The sequence below is a fragment of the Hibiscus syriacus genome, unplaced genomic scaffold (genome assembly GCF_006381635.1).
Source record: "Hibiscus syriacus cultivar Baekdansim isolate YM2019G1 unplaced genomic scaffold, ASM638163v2 tig00110328_pilon, whole genome shotgun sequence".
NCBI classification, from domain to species: Eukaryota; Viridiplantae; Streptophyta; class Magnoliopsida; order Malvales; family Malvaceae; genus Hibiscus; species Hibiscus syriacus.
The window spans coordinates 414,313-433,553 of record NW_024062685.1 but is presented as its reverse complement, the minus strand read 5'-3'; the positions used below and the strand labels follow the sequence as shown (position 1 = coordinate 433,553).

Genomic DNA, 19,241 nt, shown 5'->3' with positions numbered 1-19,241 from the left:
TTCGTATATCTTAACTAGATTGATGACAAGTCAAATATAACTTTCAATTCTAGTTATGAACTCTATTCCAAGATTTCATTTAAGAACTTCAAATCTTAAATCTCTCATAACTCAATCATCCTTTGATGTTAAGATAACTTAAGCTTCCTTAAGCTTAGTTATCATCTAATAATCAAAACCTAATATTAAATTTAACAAGAAACTCAATAATCAGAAATCTTACCTTTGCTTTGGTTCACACGCACAAGGAAGAAAGAAGAAGAAGAAGAGAACTTTGGAAGCCTTTGATGTTCTCTCCTTTTCAACCCACTTGTACTCATATATATCCTTATCCCTTCTTTAATTAATTTTCCTTGCAAATGACTCTTTGGCCCTTCCATTCCTTCTTCCTTTCAATTAAATTCTACACAATCATTTACATATAAATCTTTATACTATTCATTCATTCTATTTTAATCACCAAAATCTGAAACTTTCCAATTTAGTCACTAACCCGATATTGAGGATGTTACAGTATGCATAAAAAAATAATATATATATAAATATAAAATCAGATCACAAACATGTTTACAGATAATAACATATAGTATAACATGTTAAATATATCAAACAGGTCAATGAAACATACCTATAAGAGAAAAATGCATATCAGCCAAGTCTTACGTTTCCCACATTAGTAATACTAGGTCCTGCAGAATGGGAATCTAAAACAATACTAGTCTATGAACACATAATCCATAATTCTAAAATAATACTAGTCTATGAACACAAAATCCATAATTTTAAATGGTAAAAGACTATAACGTCATTAAATAATACTTACGCATATCTCAAGACAAACAGACATAATCGAACTGAGTTGAGCGAGAACGGTCAGGGTCAACTGGTGAATGATGTTGATAAGTGTGATCACATGGGTCAGTTTGCAAAAAAGATCGACGAAGATGGGTTTTTTTAGCGAAATCCGAACATTCGAAACTTCACCGATTACAAACGGCGATGGTGAATGAAAATCCAAGGACACTAGACGAACGAGGTCGACGAGACGAACGCAATGGTACTGGAGGTGTCGAACACCTCCTCTCGATTAGCAACGAACTAAAGAAAAACCAAAAACATTTTGTTGAGAGGGAGAAAATAGAGAAAGAACCGACTAAGGTGCCTATTTTTTTTCAAAATAACAAATGGTAACGTGAATGCAAGTTTTGGGTATTCAAACTCCAAAATTTATGGGTTAATTACAACCCAAAACCCCATATTTTTAAAGAGTTCCCAAATAGACTAGTAAACTTATCAACATTTCAATTTAACCCAATTTTTAGGATGTTACACCGATAAACTTGTGTGATCATCCATCTAACCTAAATATTCAAGAATTGTTTAATCAATCGTCCTAAAGCCTAATAAGTAATAAATAGGAGAGCATGGACTGAAAGCAAGAAACTATGCAACAATATTATTGGTATAAAAATACAATTTATCTACAAAGGAATAGGATTGCATCCCAATTACTCCATGTCCAACAAATAAACTTTACAGATGTACAAATTATTATCCCAAAAATATGAATCTGCATGTCCCAGAAAAATATGTCAGAAAAATTGGTAAGCAACCATCAACAGAGATCTGCTGCAGAATCTATAATGAATCCATCACATATCAGTCTTGCCAAGTTAATCTATAGTCGTAGAAGATCAATTTGCAACATGTTGGCTTTGTGATTACTGGGATTATTCCTGCCTTATAAACGGAGAAGAACTCAATTCCGTACTGTAAAACGAATCTTCATCGTTGACGTCGTACGTATTATCATTCTTTTCTTCATCCCATTTCAGTACCTCCCTTAAATATTTGAATGCCTCGTCAATCGATCTGCGATCTCTGCCTCTAGTCTGCCAAACGAACAGTTTTCTGCCGCATATTGAATAATACAGCTCCTTGAATTTCACCGCCACGTAATAGTACGCTTGTTGTGCCAGGGCCTGTTGATTGTGATGAGGCTTCAAGGAGCTAAAATCCCCGAACCACTCGCAAGTGGACAATGGGATCAGGTTTATCTTCTCCTCCAAGGCATCATATTTGGTCAGCAAAAGCACGAAAGTGATGTCCCTAAAAGACGGGTGGCTCACCAGATTCTCAAACATATCTCTGCTTGCCAACATTTTGTTACAGACGGAGCCTGTACCATGGGACCACGTCTCGTTGTAATCGCTCAAAGAAACACAGAAAATCACTGCCCATACGTCTTCAAACATTTCCAGCCATTTGCAACCATCATGCAGTCCCTTGGAATTGATTCGAATCAGTTGGTACCTAAGGAAACAGAGATTGCCAACAAAAAAATATAACATGGAACAATTACTTTGGCCAAACTGACCGTCACTGGTTCAGTAGCTAACAAAGGAAAGTTTAAACATTTAAAGCATCCATAAGAAACATTGTCACAAAACAACTAGAAAAAGTTCCTATAACAATGAATGAATTATGTTCTACTGTCAATTGCAACTTCAGCCAACAAGACATGTATGATGTATCTCGGTACAATCGACATTTTGATAAATTATTGACGTAGTTTTAATATATTTAAACCTAAATATCAAAACAAATCCATTTTGAATTTCGGTTATCCGAGTTGGCAAAATCTAACTCTACTCGAACTCGAAAACCGAAGCAAAAATTCGAGTTGACTCGAATAACTCGAAACTGAAAAAATTCGATTTTTTGAATTGAATCGAGTTTTGCTCACCCCTAAAATTACTTAAATATTTGGATTTTTTTGCAATCTTTTTCTCAACCCTTAAATATGAATTATCTAATAAACTTTAATGAATTTACTTTATATTTAAGATTGATGTATTTTTACAAATATTGTACCTTTGGTATTATTTTGAAATACTTACGGTAATTATTTGATATATTTATGACAAATATCCAATAAAATTAAATATTTTATCATTATATAATAGATAAGTTTATAAGAACCAACACCATTATCAACAGCCTATTTAGCCAAAATTACTACACTATGTTAATGATGAAAGAAGATTTTCTTTCTTTTCTAGAGGAGAATGAACCTTTTCTCTAATTAAATGATATTTATTCTTTTTCTCTCGAGAAAAGAAAGTTATCGTCACATAATTGGCATGCTAATAAGATACATGTATAAATGTTACACTTTTTTCACCTAAAATTATCACATAACATAAACGATACAAAATATTAAAAGAATTAAATAAATGATTTTCTCATTGAATTTTTTTAAGAAGATAATTCATTTTTTAATGTCGTTATCTTCTAATGTTTTTTCCATAAAAAAAACAAGAGATGTGATGAAATTAAAGGGGTTAAATTATAATTATTTTTTTGAATAATCATGAAATTTTATTGCACATATTAAATTATAAATTTAACCTAATAAAAGGATTACAATAGGAATTAGACCAAAATGTCAAAAACCATTTGATCAGAACCAAGAGGCGACAATCACAAAACAATCGACTCACAGTCCCCAACACAAGAAAACAAAACAAAAACCAATAATCCTCTCGATCCTCATCGACTCATCAAAGATAATTTTTTTTCATTATATTCGTGAAAGATTTCTCCTCTTCCTGAAAATGGAGGCAGCCGCCGCCACTTTGTTCGGCTCTTCTTTGTATCTACACCCACCTACAAGCTCTGTTGCTAAATCGACAGTTTTCTCCGCCGGATCTCTCCCCTCCTTCTCGATTAAGGTTCCAAATTACTTACTAGTTTGTTATATTTGTGTTGTTATATCAATATATCTTTACCAAATTTGTGTCTTTCATATATTTGTTGTTATTTTTTATTTCTGTTTCGCCGCGTTATGTGAAATTAACTAGGGAAGAAAAAGGGAATAATTTGATACTTGTGGATGGAAACCCACCACTCACGCAGTGATCCAGAAATTTAAGAATGGAGTCCAAAATTTTAATTTTATTTTCTTAAAAATAATGGTTATGCAAAAATTGTAATTTACCCCTTAACACATTAAGCTAAATTTAACCAATTTTCTAAAATAATTGGGGCTTTGTGCATCCGCCACTGCTCACCAGCCGTGGAACACATTTCTCTGATGATTTTGAATTTGAATTTGTTTTTGTTTTTTTAATGTGTATCAATTCATTGTTGCAGCATTATTACTCTCTAGCTTGTTCAAGATCATGGAATAAAAGAATGGTTTTGGGAAGTAGGAGAGGGATGGTTGTACGGGCATCATCATCATCTTCGTCTCCTGACTCGGCTGACCCATCTGCTCCAATTGCACCCCTAAGGATGGAGTCTCCAATTGGGCAATTTTTGTCTCAAATCTTGATGAGCCATCCACATCTTATGCCTGCAGCGGTTGAGCAGCAGCTCGAACAGCTTCAAACCGAGTGGGATGCTGAGCAAAAGAAGGAAGTACCCTCTGCATCAGGCACGGACTTAACATTGCATAGGTTGGTGATTCATCTTACTGTATATTGATAACTGGACATATATATATATATCATGGAAAAGGTTTGGCTTTACAGGAGAATTGCAGAGGTTAAGGCTAATGAGCGAAATAGAGCTTTGGAGGAAATCCTCTACGCATTGGTTGTTCAGAAGTTTATGGATGCCAATGTTTCTTTGGTGCCTGCAATAACTCCATCCTCTATGGATTCTTTGGGTCTAGTGGATACGTGGCCGAGCCAAGAAGACAAGCTTGTGCAGCTTCACTCGCTGGAGGCTAATGAGATGATCCAGAACCATCTATCTCTCATTCTGGGAGATCGAGCGGATGATTTATCATCTGTTGCACAGACTAGTAAACGCATGATTGGTCAAGTATATGCTGCGTCGGCAATGTATGGGTACTTCCTGAAGCGGGTTGACCAGCGATTTCAGCTGGAGAAGACCATGAAAATCCTTCCAAATGCTTCAGATGCTGAGGGAAGTAGCATCGAGCTAGCTGTGAGAGAGGACATAGGACCTGCGGGGGACTATCAAACTGTTCCGTCGCGCCCTGAAGTCTCATCTTGGTCTGGTATCATCAGTCCTGAAGAGTACGCTAACTTGGTAAAGCCCTCTCGGTTACGGACTTACGTGATGTCCTTTGAGGGGGAGACACTTCAGAGATTTGCTACGATTAGATCGAAAGAAGCTGTCAGCATTATTGAGAAGCACACAGAGGCCTTGTTTGGAAGACCTGGGACTGTTATTACACCTTGGGGGACTGCTGGTTCTTCCAAGAACGAGCGTATTAAGATTAGCTTTGGTGGCTTGAAGAGGCTTGTTTTGGAGGCCGTCACTTTTGGTTCTTTTCTGTGGGATGTTGAAAGCTTCGTAGAGTCAAGGTACCATTTTGTAATGAATTAGCTACTTTCAATAAGATCCCTGTTAAAACAAGCTTTGTAGCAGAGACTTAGGTGACCAGATATTTTAGTTTCGTGTAAATTTTGGTGATTGCTACTTAGTAATTTGCACTGATTGTTCTGTATGTATTTATGTTTTGCTGTTGGAATTTGCATCTTGTCACGTAATAATGCATCTAAAGGAATCGTCTCATTAAACCCCGTTTAGAATGTAACGAGCACAGATACATACACGAAAATAATAAAGATTCAAACCATGATTTGGGATTGCATTGCAACTCATATAGGCTGAGATTATGTTCTTCATTTTTCATTATGTTAATCATAAACATTCAGATTTAACAGTCGTATTTACAAATGATGATTAAGTTTATATTAAATAGTAATGAACACAATTCAAATGTACGTCAAGTTACATTTGAATTCAAAATTTTCTTAAAACTGCATCTTATAGTGTATAACAAGATGGAATCCTCAACTGATTGTTGATGTGCTGTGTGGCTGAAGAAACGGTTTCCTTGTACTCCAAGTATGCAAAATGATGCCATAAACATCGTAGAAGGCTATGCGGGCATTAAATTTGGAGAATTGAAGAGAGAGAAAACCTTGGCCATCATAATAGAACCTTTTCCCCTCTTTTGTTTTTTCATGCTTCCCCTCCATGCCTTGGACCCTGCCCCGCTTGTCAAAACTGTATGCGGTTGAAAGTTCAAGGATTCAAAGTTAGTATTGTTTTGGCCGATGGAATTCGATCCCGAACAACGCTCATCTCTTCCCTGTTTACCTGTTGGTATCACTGATGTGTTGTAGGCTGTGATCATGGCCGTTGATGTAGAAATGAACATCATAAGCCTTGAGAATAGGGAGGAGCTGGCTTTTAAGTTCCTCAGTGTCACCGTGGTATCCGATGCTTCTAATTGCATGGTGTCCAACAACAATCTTCCATTTGGCTCTCGAGTCTCGTAATGCGGACTCCACATCCTATACATGATCAGATTGAAAATTATATTTGAATTGAAACTGAAATAAATCGGTAACAATTTGGGTATTTAGCGTACCTTCAACTGATTTGTAATGTAGTCTGCGAGGAATTATACCGAGCCAATCGTCTGTCTGTCTATCCGGGCTTAGGAAGTAGCTGTTCACAAAAGGAGTGGTGTCGACAAAGATGAACTCAACCGGTTCTGAATAAATTTTAAAACCAATTAATATGATTGACATGGAGTTAAACAGAAGGAAAAAGAAATAAAAATACTGACCAGCATTGACGATGAATGATCTTAAACAAAACCATCTAGAGTCAATTTGTCTAAGAAAAGGACTCAGCTGAGCCTCTGCATGACCCCTATAGTTATGGTTGCCCAGAACTGCATGGAATCGCGTAATTAGTGGTTAACGTAGATCAATATACAACATCGAATTCTATGAAAATGTATGAATTATTTAGTGGGAGTTACCGCTGAACCATGGGGTTTGCAGGCTCCCGTATTTGAAAACGTTAGTGAAAGACTGTCGAAATGCTGGGTCATGTTGGCTGTTCAACCCATTGTCATAGAAGTTATCTCCGGTCGACACTACAAAATCGATGTCCAGCTTTGCTCCAATCCTTCCCATCTATATATAGTTTACAATCAGTCATTGAATTGATACCTGGAATTGAAGTAGAAGTTGGTGAAGAATGAATTGCCTGGAATGCAACACGCGATTGGTTAAACATCCCCCCCCCCCGCTTTTCTGCCCCAATCTCCGACCACCAAAAAGCTGAGTAAACCATCAAATCCAATCTCTCCAGCTCGGCTGATACGTATATTTGACTTGCAAAGCACAACATATAAATGATCACCCGTTTCTCGATTTTTTTCTCCTCTTGCTTAAATCTTCATTTATTTTTTCAATGCCAACGTTGGGGTTTTATATTAATGACATTTGTGTTGGTATGCATTTGCCATTTCAAATGGTTCAAACCAAATTAGTTTCCATTTCCCAGAGCAAAGGGCTGGCGGTTCTTGTGGCGTTGGCTGCAAACTGAACATTACACCGATGGAGTCGTGCAAACCCATTAATATTCCGCTGTCTTCTTGCAGACGTTGAGCCGTTTGTTTCCGTTTTTATAGTTTCCTAACTGTTATCAATTCCTATATTTTTTCATCAGTTTTTTGTTTGTCGATTGTTTCTTTTCTTCTACAAATTTCAAAGGGTTTATAGGCTAAATTCAAAAGTATTCTAATCATAAAATGATATATCTTATAAATTAACATTGAACTCATTAAACACGTAATCTCAATGATTAAAAAAATTTATTATTATTCCTAGAAGTTCCAAGTTACACCACAAACTACAAAATATTTGAACATTTATTGTCAAATGAATAGAAAATCTTTAGAACAAATACAAAATCTAGCAGAATAAAATATTAAATTTTTTAAATAAACTTAAATATTAAAATCTTGACATTGCAATTAAAACAAATTGAGTTGCGTTAACCTCCCCCATAATTAATTTAAAAGTTCCATTTCCAAGAATAACCTTAATGTGACTAAACGGAAACTAGGAGTACGTAGCTTCAAGTGATTTCAAGATCCAAAATCATGACACTTCCAAATTAAAACTCAAACTATTAAGATTTAATTAAGAAATAGGTTAGGGGAAAAAGAACTTGTTCATACTATTACTAACTAAACACAAAATCTTAGTATAGGAATAGGATGCACTACAAAATCTTTCATTAAACATACTGGCAAAACCCAGAATGTATTTAACCCAAGCCACACGAATACAGAGTAGAAGGACAGGCCCTTAGTTGGTTTTCGCATGTTTCTGAAGGCACGAATCACCTCATCCACCAACAGCAACTGTGAAGCAGTTACGGGCCTGTAAATCATAATACCTCCATTGTTTCAGAGTCCAAAACAAACGAACTCTTAAGCTTCATGTACTAAACACGCAGTCGTAATAAACACCAAATGGAAGATATTGGTCAAGATGGAAATATACATGTCAGCAATGGCAAAATACAGAAGAAAAAAGATGCGGCAAATGAATGTACTTCGAAACTACAAGTAGGAAAGGCTTTTACGTACCCAGAGTTTATAATTTGGCGTTTAACGGAGTAGTATAAAATATACCCTCCATTTGGGGGTCCATAGGTTCTCCTTTTGATGGTTTAGACCCACAACGTTGCCTCTGTCATGCTCCCCCTGAATCGATAGTCAAAGACAATTGCTAAACTTAGTATTTTCTTCAGCTTCTAGTGACAAGATGGGGTCAAAATGAACAGTAGACAAAATAAGTAGCAGTACCGTAAGACCAATTATGACATCCTGAGTATCAAGCCCAGCATTTTCAGCAAGTCTTTGGCACCACAAGAAGGGCATCTGCAAAAGCTTCAACGCCTAATTGGGCACGCTGTTCAGAATTTATAAACATTAGAAATATGTCAAAAGTCATTTCACTAATTGTAACAGGGAAATATACCAGAGACATACCCCTTGAACAGTTTTCTTTACTTCATTAATCAGGTATTGTCTAGCTGCAACTTCAAAAGCTCCTGCACCCTGAAGCACAAATATATTCATATATCAGAAAATGTCATAAAAGGTTTAAGTGTGTAAGATTCAAGCCAAAATAATTCTGTTCCAACCTATGGCTTTATGGTTAAATTAGGGTTCAAGGGTTGCCTGCAGCATTCATTTTCTATCATAGGCTGAGGCTTATGTGAAGACGTGGAATATGAGCTACATTGCAAATAAAATGCCAACCAGGCAAAACTTACTAATACAACTGCTTCGTCTTCAACGGTATTCTTAACGGCTCGAAGCCCATCACGAACAGAAACCTTAATTTGGGCAATTGTGTGGTCATTAGGCCCTGTATTATTGACAAGAGCTTGAGTAGAATATAAACAACTAGATAATGTTCCATATGCGGCACTAACAATATATATATTAAATTTGTACAAATTAATTAAATGAAAACAGTTCTACGTACCTTTTATCAAAATTGTACATGAATGGGGATGTCTTACATTTTCCACAAATGTATACTTATCTTCCCCAAGGACATGCTCATAGACGAGTCCTGCCCAGCCAAGACAGTCAGGGGTTAAATCATCAACAGAATTTACAGCTTCTCCTCCACAAGCCAAAACAAGCCTTTCTATATTTCTTCTCTTCGCTCTTCTGAGGGCAATGATCTACAAAACCACAAATCAGCAAATTGAAATAAAAAACAGGCGATACAAACTTCAACAAAAACCATCAAAAAATAAAATAAAATTCATTAATATACGCAACATTTCAATAGAAGAAAATATTTATAATCGCATCAGCCTTATATTTGATGCTTCCTCATCTACATTGAAGAAAAATAGATAGATTGCAGCACTTGTAAGAAAGCAATACACATCTACTAAAGAGAAAGATATTATGAAGATTTTGTAAGTAGGAATAGGGATTGAAAGAACAAAAGCCCATTTCTTACCCCTTCTTGTTGAAGAAGATGCAAAGAAGGGGGATCAATACCCTTTTGATTGATAACAACAAAGTTATTTTCAGTACCCGCACAAACCTACAGATGGCCAAGAGTAGTAGGAATATCATAAGAATTTATATATACGTGCTACAGAAATACCACAATTACAATGGGTATGTGAGGCATAAAATGCTACCTTATTTTTTTGCTCAATAATTTTTTTGACTCTTTCATCAACTGAGCGCCTTTCAGCTGCAACCATTGCCTCTCTCTGCTCAGCATTTGAGTAGAAAAAGCCTGCATTTATTTCACTGAGGGCTAAAACATTAGTTACATGATGCCAACCACAACAAAATATATCTATATTGAGGATAACCAAAGAAATGCAGTGGCAGACACCAAGACAATTAACAAACTTTAAAGTTATTCATTTAGGGTTTTGTGTTTATATAAACACAAATAATATATATAAAAGTTCTACAAAAAAGCTATACATTACAATATAACGTATTTTGTTCCTACTGAACGAACCGAAAAAGACAACCCTTGTCGAATTATGTTTTTTAGAAGTAAGAATTGCATTCCAGTTTTCATTCCTTGTACTGAACCGATCCACAAACCAGATAACCTTGTGCCCCCTCCCCTTGAACCCCTCATATCATGAACAAATAAAAAAATGGAGTTAAAGGCATGGTCATATATATACCTTTTCTCATACTCCAACGATACATTACATGTCAAAATGTAACAATTTTCTGCTCGTCGCTTCATATCCGGATGTCTAGACCCATGATCCAATACTAATCCCTCCACCTAGGGAAACCACAAAAAGTAAACAGAAGAAGCTGCTTAATATAGAAACAGGCCAACACATACCAAAAACAAAGTAGATAAGCAAAAATATGAAAAAACGCTCAATGAGTAGAACTCAATGTTGTCAAGAGGCACACCTTGATGCAGCCAAAATATCAAAAACCGCTAAAGGGGAAAATAATAATGCACCTGAAGACTACAGGCAAATGGACTGGTTAGAATCTAGAGAGCAACTGATTTTCCTCTCAAGGGGGGCACTCTCTTGAAAAAAAAAGAAAAGAAATTGGCCTCATAACTCAAAGGCATAATATCCAAACAAAATTCTTAAAATTATAAATAAATGTGTGATTAATAAGCCATCTGAACTCACTATCATACTGAAACAGCAGCAACCACAACAAAGACATTGAATACTACAATCTTGAATGATTTAAACAAGAGCACAAGCATCAAGGAAGGTGGAATACATACAAATACAATGCAAGATAAAAAGAAGGAAATATGAATATGCCAGCCGTGTGTCTACAACAAACTTATGCTGCATGTGCATTATTTCCACCATAAAGAGATCAATAGGCTCATCTGGTTTTCGGATACCAAGCACCTGCAAAATTAAATAAAAGTTCATTTAACTTCAGTGTCAAGAGAAAAAAAAAAGGTAGAAACAAATGATTTTCCCACTTACAGCATTTACAACTATGTCTGTCAGTTGATCTGCCAATCTTTCATACAACTGCGTGAGAATACAAATGGTCAAACATATAAACCAGATGTCATTGAAAACATACAAGATAGTAAAGGAGAAAGAGTAGAAAATTGGAAAATACCTTAGTCCTTAGTGTGGTTCTGGCAACCATTTTCATGATATCCTTATCTGGTTCAGAACCCATCACCACAGGAGTCTTAAACTTATCAAGGAACTGAAGGGTAGCTCTTTTGGCAATTTAAAAACCATCCACCAGAACACGTGGATGCATCCCTAAACCAATGCTTTATCAGTATGGATAGAGATAATGGATAACGAGAACAGGAAGTAGATATGAATATTTATGTATGTGTATATACATGTGGAAATGCTATGTGCCTAGGTCCATACTTGTAGATTACTACCATTTGGATTTTTGAGTTTAAAATTCTCTTTAATCATTTTCAGTGGGCAATATCATGATCTTGACCTAAAGAATCTTACTAAAGTCCTAATCTTAAATTTTCCTATCAATGACAAGATTACAGCCAGTAACATGACTGACACAACTGCTCTGATTATCTCAACGTCATCCAACTAAAAATGATCCTTAAATCTGATACAAAAGTGCAAAGTGAGCAGTTCTTTAGCATGGATTCAAATCAGCCATACGAGTCCTAACCCTCATCAATGTAACGCTCAGATTGCTTCATTAACTCTCCGATGAAGAGCACAGTAGATGTAGTTCCATCACCGCTAGCGTCATCTTGTGCAACAGCTGTCCTTGCTTTCATAATAGTAGTCGGGTTTTGAATTTGCTGAAACATTTTCAAATCGAACAGCTCAGTAAATCTAACTAAATCAACCATTTCCTTTCTCAAACATGAAAAGTCTTAATCTCCCTAACTAATTATTTAACATTCTTTCAGTAATAGCAAAAGCATTTAAATCTGGAATAGACAATGAAAACTTCTCGAATCAAACAAGGAACAAGAAGAAGAAGAAAAAAACAAAAAAAGCTACAAAAGCTACAAAATTTTCAGGAAAAAGGAACGAACCATTTCTTTCAGGAGAGTGTTTCCATCTTTGGTGAGCTTGATATCGCCAGCACCACCAACAAGCATTTTGATGGTGCCTTTGGGTCCCAGATTTGTTTTGAGAACATCTTGCAACCCCTTGGCGGCGTTGATGTTCATGTGCAGCGCCGCCGATTTGTTGAGAACTTCGGCATTAGGGTTCAACACTCGAAGCGACATCGTCGGCTAGCCTTTTTTTTTTCCTCTTCGAAATAACAAAGTCGAAGCAAAATGCGTGATAGAGAGAGCGAAGTGCTTCTTCAAAGAAGAAATTGAAAGCGAGGAATGGAATTAGGGCTTTCTAATATCTAATAACCATGTGAAAGGCCTACGGATGAAACTCAAGCCCAAAGAACCTTGAGACCTTGTAAATCCAAGATTCAAAGTCTTACAAAAAAATTTGGGTAAATTCCATCGAAATGTCCTTAACCTATCATTCGGATCTAAAATTTGCCTCTTCACTACAATACAACCTAATTGAGTCCTTAGAGCATTAGTATTGTCCAACTAGATCTTTTCGTCAGTCTAATCATCAATTTATAAATTAAATATCAATCTGGATTGGACAAGAAACATATTAAAATATGTGGATGAAATTGTAGTATAAAGATATATTTAAATTTGATTTAATCGTTTCGAATATAAATCACATCAAATTTAATCTAGTATTTAATTAATATCAAAATTAATAGTTAAGGGAATAATCATGAAGCTCTATAATGGTAGCTGGCTCTGCTACACAGCATAAATGGAAACATATGGTAGCCTGAAGTTTGCATTAATTTGCCCTTTTATATTAATTCAAATGCACAACATTTAAGAGATGCTATTGTTGTTTTATTTTGAAGCTCTAAAACTAGACAGTATGTGATGAATCAGGTGGTAATCGACGAAGTTTCTCTTCCTCTTCTTGTTGCTTTAACGTTTCATAAAGAGGAGCATTTCTAGTCTCGGGAAGCCATGTACTTAGCGCTCCGCTCACGATAGAAAGAGCCCCAAATACAGCAAACGAGAGAGACGGACTCAAGCGGCCAACGACCACCAACAAAGGCGATAACGAAGCGCCTAGCATCAATGATTGTTGTAATAGCGACACCGCCAAATTCCTTACGTTGGTTGGAAAAAGCTCCACGCAGTAAACATACAAGACGTTAAACGCAATAGAAGAGGACATGAAACCGATAGCTTCGATTGTCAATTGAGGCCAACTGCTAGTACTTTTGGACCCATCATCAACCTTTGCTTTGCCTTTCGATGTAGTGGAGAATACGATGCAAAGAAGACATGAAACCCCGCCTGAAACCGTCGATAGCAATAAAAGGAGACGTCGGTTCGTAAAGCCCAATAGCACGCCACCGATAAGAACAGCAGGAATATCCATCAGAGCATTAATTATAACAGTGACGTAGAAATTGAAGTTGAGGTTCTGGGCATTTAGTTGGATACCATAGTACGCAAATCCAACCCCAAGAGCAGATGCCATTACAGTAACCATCCTCTTAGCAGCCCATTTTGTGGTCCATATGCTTTCATTTTCATCACCTTCAACGCCTATGCTTATTGTTGGTGAAGATGGGACTATGAGCTCTATATTGTCGGGTAATTTCTTTCCTCGTGCTAACTTTCGTAATACGTCGAGTGCTTCATTATTTCTCCCTCGAACAAGGAGCCAACGAGGCGACTCTGATACCAATGAGACTAAGAAAAATATAGATAAGTGGGGGAAGGGATATAATCCTATACATATACCTCCAATGGGCTTTTGTAGGATAGGCAATGAATGGGAGAGATAGGAAGCCAGCAGTGAAGAAAAAGAAACCGTATTGGCCTACTTGGCCTCGCCATTTACGGCCGACAACTTCTGTTGAAAGGACAAGACAACATATACCGGCTCCGGAACGTGAAAATCCATTTGCAAATCGAAGAAGTGCATATATCCAAATATTTGGCGAAAAAGAAGTCATGAAAGTTGTGGTGGAGGTTAAGATGCATGCCACCAATAATGTTTTCTTTCTACCTAACCATGTGTCCGCTAATCGGCCGAAGAAAGCACATCCTGTGAAAGGAAAACAAGCAATGATCAGTAACTAGTTTCTCGCTCATTCAGTTATGGTTTCAGCTTTAAAGGAACAACATAAATTTCCCATTTTCCATGCATAAAAAGAGTTATGATCGCAGAAAATTAATACTTTGGATGGTCGAGTTTAATTTTATACTTGAGACTTTTTTAGAATATAACTTTGGCCTTACTATGATATTCACACGTATGTATATCCGCACACATACATATTCAATGATTTAAGTGTACTATGAATCCTTAAATTATGATCTAATTTTTAGAACAGTTTAATTGATTTGTCGAAATATTATTTTTAATCTAGTCCTTTTTGTGAGTATAGACATTAGTTTGGATGTTAAATGTCAATCTAAATCTAACGTGAAATATATTTAAGATACTAATTAGATACTTATTGTGTGGGTAAAAAGGATCCGACAAATAAAACCAATTCTTCAAAGATTTCATTGTCACTCTTATTTAACAAGTTGGATCGAAGCTATCATTCAGTAGGTACACATAAGAACAAAGTCATGTTTCCATAGATCAAAAATGATTTTTTAAAAATTTTGTGTGTGTAGGGAGGGAGCAAAGTATAATATTAATATAGGACCATATTATAATTTCTCCATTGTTTAAGGGACTAAATAAAACATTTCATATTTAGGCGCAAGGCCATTACTTCTCTCTCACGTTATAACGGAGTATGCATATTTATAATTTAATTCACATATTTTAAATATATTCAACGTCAAAATTAAACTATTTTAAATGTCTAAATTAAAATAAAGAATATGGTTTATATTATGTTCTTATGTTTAAGATTGAATTAGAACATGACTTGTTTTAGGTGTATAAATTACATCACAAATTAATTTTCAGTGTCGAAAGATTTTTTTTTTGTTAAAAATAGGTGGTTAACGTTTTAATATTACACTTTTAGGTGTATAGACGTTAACGACCGTTAAATTTAACTATTATCTAATGCATGTCATACATGTAAAATTTCAAAAAAAAAACTTCAAAAAGATACAATTTTAGGTGCCTAAACTATACCTCAAATTGACTTTTGATTCCTAAAGATTTTTTCATTAAAAATAACTGTCTAATGTTTTCTTCGTTATATTTTTTTACTTTTAATAATAAAAATATTATTTTTAAAAAAATAAAAAAAATCTAACCCTCTCCTTACGTCATCCCTCTCCCTCCCATCCCTCACCTTCGAAAACGTGGAAGGTTCACCACCGATTGAGTTTAAATACGTACTATTAAACAATTTGAATGATAGTTCATACCGAAAATTGTGCCAATGAAGAAGAGGGAAGCTGGAATAGCAGCAAGAAACTTGTGGTGGCAGATAAGGTTCCACTCGGCAATAGTGGAGGTGGTGTTGCCTCCAACCCACTCCCAAGTCCCGGCTGCCAATCCGCAAACATGACTCGGTTGGCCTTTGCTGCCATCGCTAGCGTTGTTGATGCACCAAGACGAGGACATTGATGCATTAGTGTGGTGATGGTCAAGGCTTTTGCATCTCCAAGTAGATGGTTGGGCATCAGTAAAGATGGTGACTAGGGTGTTTTGGGAATCAAATACCCAAGCGAATGAAACTAAGAGCACGTGCAGCAGCTGGGATAACCCCAGGGATCCCACGTATCTGTCTATCACATCATCCACACTGAGCTGCAACTTCCCTTCAGCTGCTGGTGCTGCATGTGAAACCTCTTCTGCTTCTCCACCTTTCTCCATGTTCCTCACCCACAACAAGATTTTTATGCTGCACCAAGGTGTTTCTTGCTGCTCCCTTAATATATTACCCAAATCAATAAAAAGGAAGGGATTAAAAATGAATCGAATTGATTAGAGCATCATATGCACTGTTCACTTAAAACCCCACCACTGACTAAAGGAAGATACGTATTTTATTTATATATTTTAATGAACGGTGGGAGTTGTTTAAAGCTTGAATTAACAATTAAACACTAACTATTTAGGATGATTCACGTGTGAGAACTAACATTAATATAAAAGAAAACCATCATTTTGAATATGTAATAATAAAGTAAATATTAAAATTATTTGATTCTATTAAAAAAAATCGACTCATATATACGATTCACTCAATGCACAGTTAGCGTAGGGCCCGAGACAAGAGGTGGTGGTGGTGGATTGTAGCACGAATAGCTTATTTGCACAATGTGTGCCACTAAATTGATACAGGCTAGAGCGGCTGATTATTATTATATTATTTAATTTACATTGCATATTATTATTCACTGATAAATTATTGGCATGATAATGGAATTTGGTCATCAGAACATATTCGGCGGACGAGGAATTGATAGCAGCCACGGCCCACAAAAGAGGTATATATGCCCTAAAAGACCATGCAAGAAGTATATTGGACATGTTGCGGAAGACGGTTATCGGATAAAGTAAAATCGTAACTGATAATTTGAGAAAATAAAAATGAAGATAAAAGAGATACAAAATTTACGTAAAAACCCCCTAAATAATATAGGGTAAAAACTACGGGCAACGGTAGAAGAATTTCACTATGAGAAAAATAGGAATTACAACATCTCTCGATCTACCAAGGAGAATACAATGATAATTCTCTCTTGATAAAAAGGAGAAAACAACTCTTAAGAAACTCTCTAAATTCTCTCTAGTATTAGAAGAAAGCTAGAATGCTTTGGGATGATTTTGAAGCTAAATGAGCTAGGGTATTTATAGTCGAAGTTTTAAGGACTAATTTGTAAATACACTAAAGTACAATGACTAATTTAAGCTTTTACCATTTTTTTTTCCAACAAATTAGTTGAAACTTTTGACAATTTGCATTGAATGAATTCGGTGCATTAATGCACCGTTTTCCTTGACTTTTCAACAATCTCCCACTTGAAGATTTGATTGGAACAGTCATATCTTCACACCATTCTTTCTACCTTGTACCTTCATGTTGCTTATGTCTATGACAGGCCACAGAAGGATCGACACCAGGTAAATTTATCAGCATTGATTGCCTTCGTCATGAAATCTGCTATGTTGTCTTTGGTATGGATCTTCTGCATATCTATCGTCCCTTCTTCCACCTTTTCACGAATGAAGTGGTACTGAACTCGTATATGCTTTGTCCTTGAATGAAATGATGGATTCCTTGCTATATGCAAGGCGCTTTGACTGTCACAAAACAGAGAGACGTACTCTTGATTGTGCCCAAGCTCCTCCAATAACATCTTCAACCAAATTGCTTCTTTACTGGCTTGTGTAGCTGCTACATATTCTGCTTCTGTTGTGGATGTAGCCACAACTGATTGCAATTTTGAAACCCAGCTTACAGCTCCATCAGCAATTTTGAACACATATCCTGTCGTAGATTTGCTTTTATCTAAATCTCCTGCATAGTCAGAATCTACATACCCATTGATTAGTAAGTTTGATCATCCGTAACATAATGCAACATTTGAGGTCCCTTTGATGTATCTCAGGATCCTCTTTACTGTATTCTAATGCTCTTTGCCTGGATTCGCCATGTACCGACTAACCACTCCCAGTGCTTGTGCAATGTCTGGTCTTGTGCATATCATAGCGAACAATAAGCTTCCCACTGCTGATGCATACGGTACTCGAGACATCTTCATCATCTCTTCTTCACTGCTAGGACTCATACTGGAGGATAATTTGAAGTTAATAGGAAGAGGGGTAGAAATTGGCTTACAATCTTGCATGCTAAATCGTGACAAGATTTTCCTCAAGTAATTCTTTTGTGAAAGCCAAATCTTCCTATTACTTCTGTCTCGGTGAATTTGCATCCCTAGAATCTTGTTTGCTGATCCCAAGTCCTTCATTTCAAATTCCCTAGCCAGTTGTGCCTTCAATTCTTCAATATGATCTTTGTTGGGTACTGCAACCAACATGTCATCCACATACAACAACAATATAACAAAATCGTTATCACCAGACCTCTTGAAATAAGCACAAGGGTCTGCATTAAGTCTGTTGTATCCAATGAACATAATGAAGGAATCAAATCTCTTATACCAACACCTCGGCGCCTGCTTTAAACCGTACAGAGATTTGTTCAGCCTGCAAACCAAGTTCTTCTTTTCGTCTTCTTCAAAACCTTCAGGCTGGAGCATATAAATCTCTTCTTCAAGATTTCCATGAAGAAAAGCTTTTTTAACATCTAGCTGTTCCAGATGTAAATTCAATGTAGTACACATTGTCAAGACTACTCGAACTGTTGTTAGTCGAACCACAGGAGAAAAAATTTCATTGAAATCAATACCTTCTTTCTGAGCATATCCTTTGACCACCAGTCTTGCACGATACCTCTCCACTTGATCGTCACCATTTCGCTTGATTTTGAAAACCCATTTGTTACTAATTGGCTTCCTTCCTTGTGGTAGTCGCACAAGATCCCATGTATTATTTTTATGAAGGGCTTCGATTTCTTCTTGCATCGCCATCATCCACAGTGAAGCATCTGAGCTGTTTATTGCCTCCTGGTATGTTGATGGCTCACCATCCTCTGTTAAAAGGCAGTATGCAATATTTCCTTCTATAATATAATCTGAGTGCCAATTGGGACGTCTTCTCACACGATCTGATTGACGAGTTGTTGGAGCTTCAGAACTCTCTGGTTCTTATTCATCATGTGCTGGTTCTGCTTCAGAAGAATCTCCTTGTTCAAACTCCTTTTCCACATGTATCTGTGTAGTCTTTGACTTTTCAACGCTATCATCGTCTTCTTTTCTTTGTAGCTTGTCTTCTACAAAGATAAC

The 19,241-nt window shown here is 36.2% G+C and overlaps 2 protein-coding genes and 2 pseudogenes across 3 annotated transcripts; 1 reads left to right on the top strand and 3 right to left on the bottom strand.

Annotated features, from left to right (window-relative positions):
* The first annotated feature begins 3,487 nt into the window (after nt 1–3,487).
* LOC120118406 (UV-B-induced protein At3g17800, chloroplastic-like) lies at nt 3,488–5,403 on the top strand. Of its 2 annotated transcripts, none has more exons than XM_039138441.1 (3): nt 3,488–3,728; nt 4,156–4,460; nt 4,536–5,361. In XM_039138441.1, the coding sequence occupies exons 1-3, from the start codon at nt 3,618–3,620 to the stop codon at nt 5,359–5,361; spliced, it is 1,242 nt and encodes a 413-aa protein (XP_038994372.1). In that variant the 5' UTR covers nt 3,488–3,617. The 2 variants fall into 2 exon arrangements, with proteins under 2 accessions (XP_038994372.1, XP_038994370.1); XM_039138439.1 differs by having other exon boundaries at nt 3,490–3,734; nt 4,536–5,403.
* Nucleotides 5,404–5,831: 428 nt separating this feature from the next.
* Nucleotides 5,832–7,089, bottom strand: LOC120118788 (annotated as a pseudogene).
* Nucleotides 7,090–8,032: 943 nt separating this feature from the next.
* Nucleotides 8,033–12,691, bottom strand: LOC120118787 (annotated as a pseudogene).
* Nucleotides 12,692–13,148: 457 nt separating this feature from the next.
* On the bottom strand, nt 13,149–16,246 carry LOC120118771 (organic cation/carnitine transporter 1-like). The gene is given in 3 exon segments (XM_039138760.1): nt 13,149–14,104; nt 14,106–14,457; nt 15,753–16,246. Coding segments are annotated over 3 exon segments (1,650 nt in total). The 5' UTR covers nt 16,204–16,246; the 3' UTR covers nt 13,149–13,257.
* Nucleotides 16,247–19,241: the final 2,995 nt, after the last annotated feature.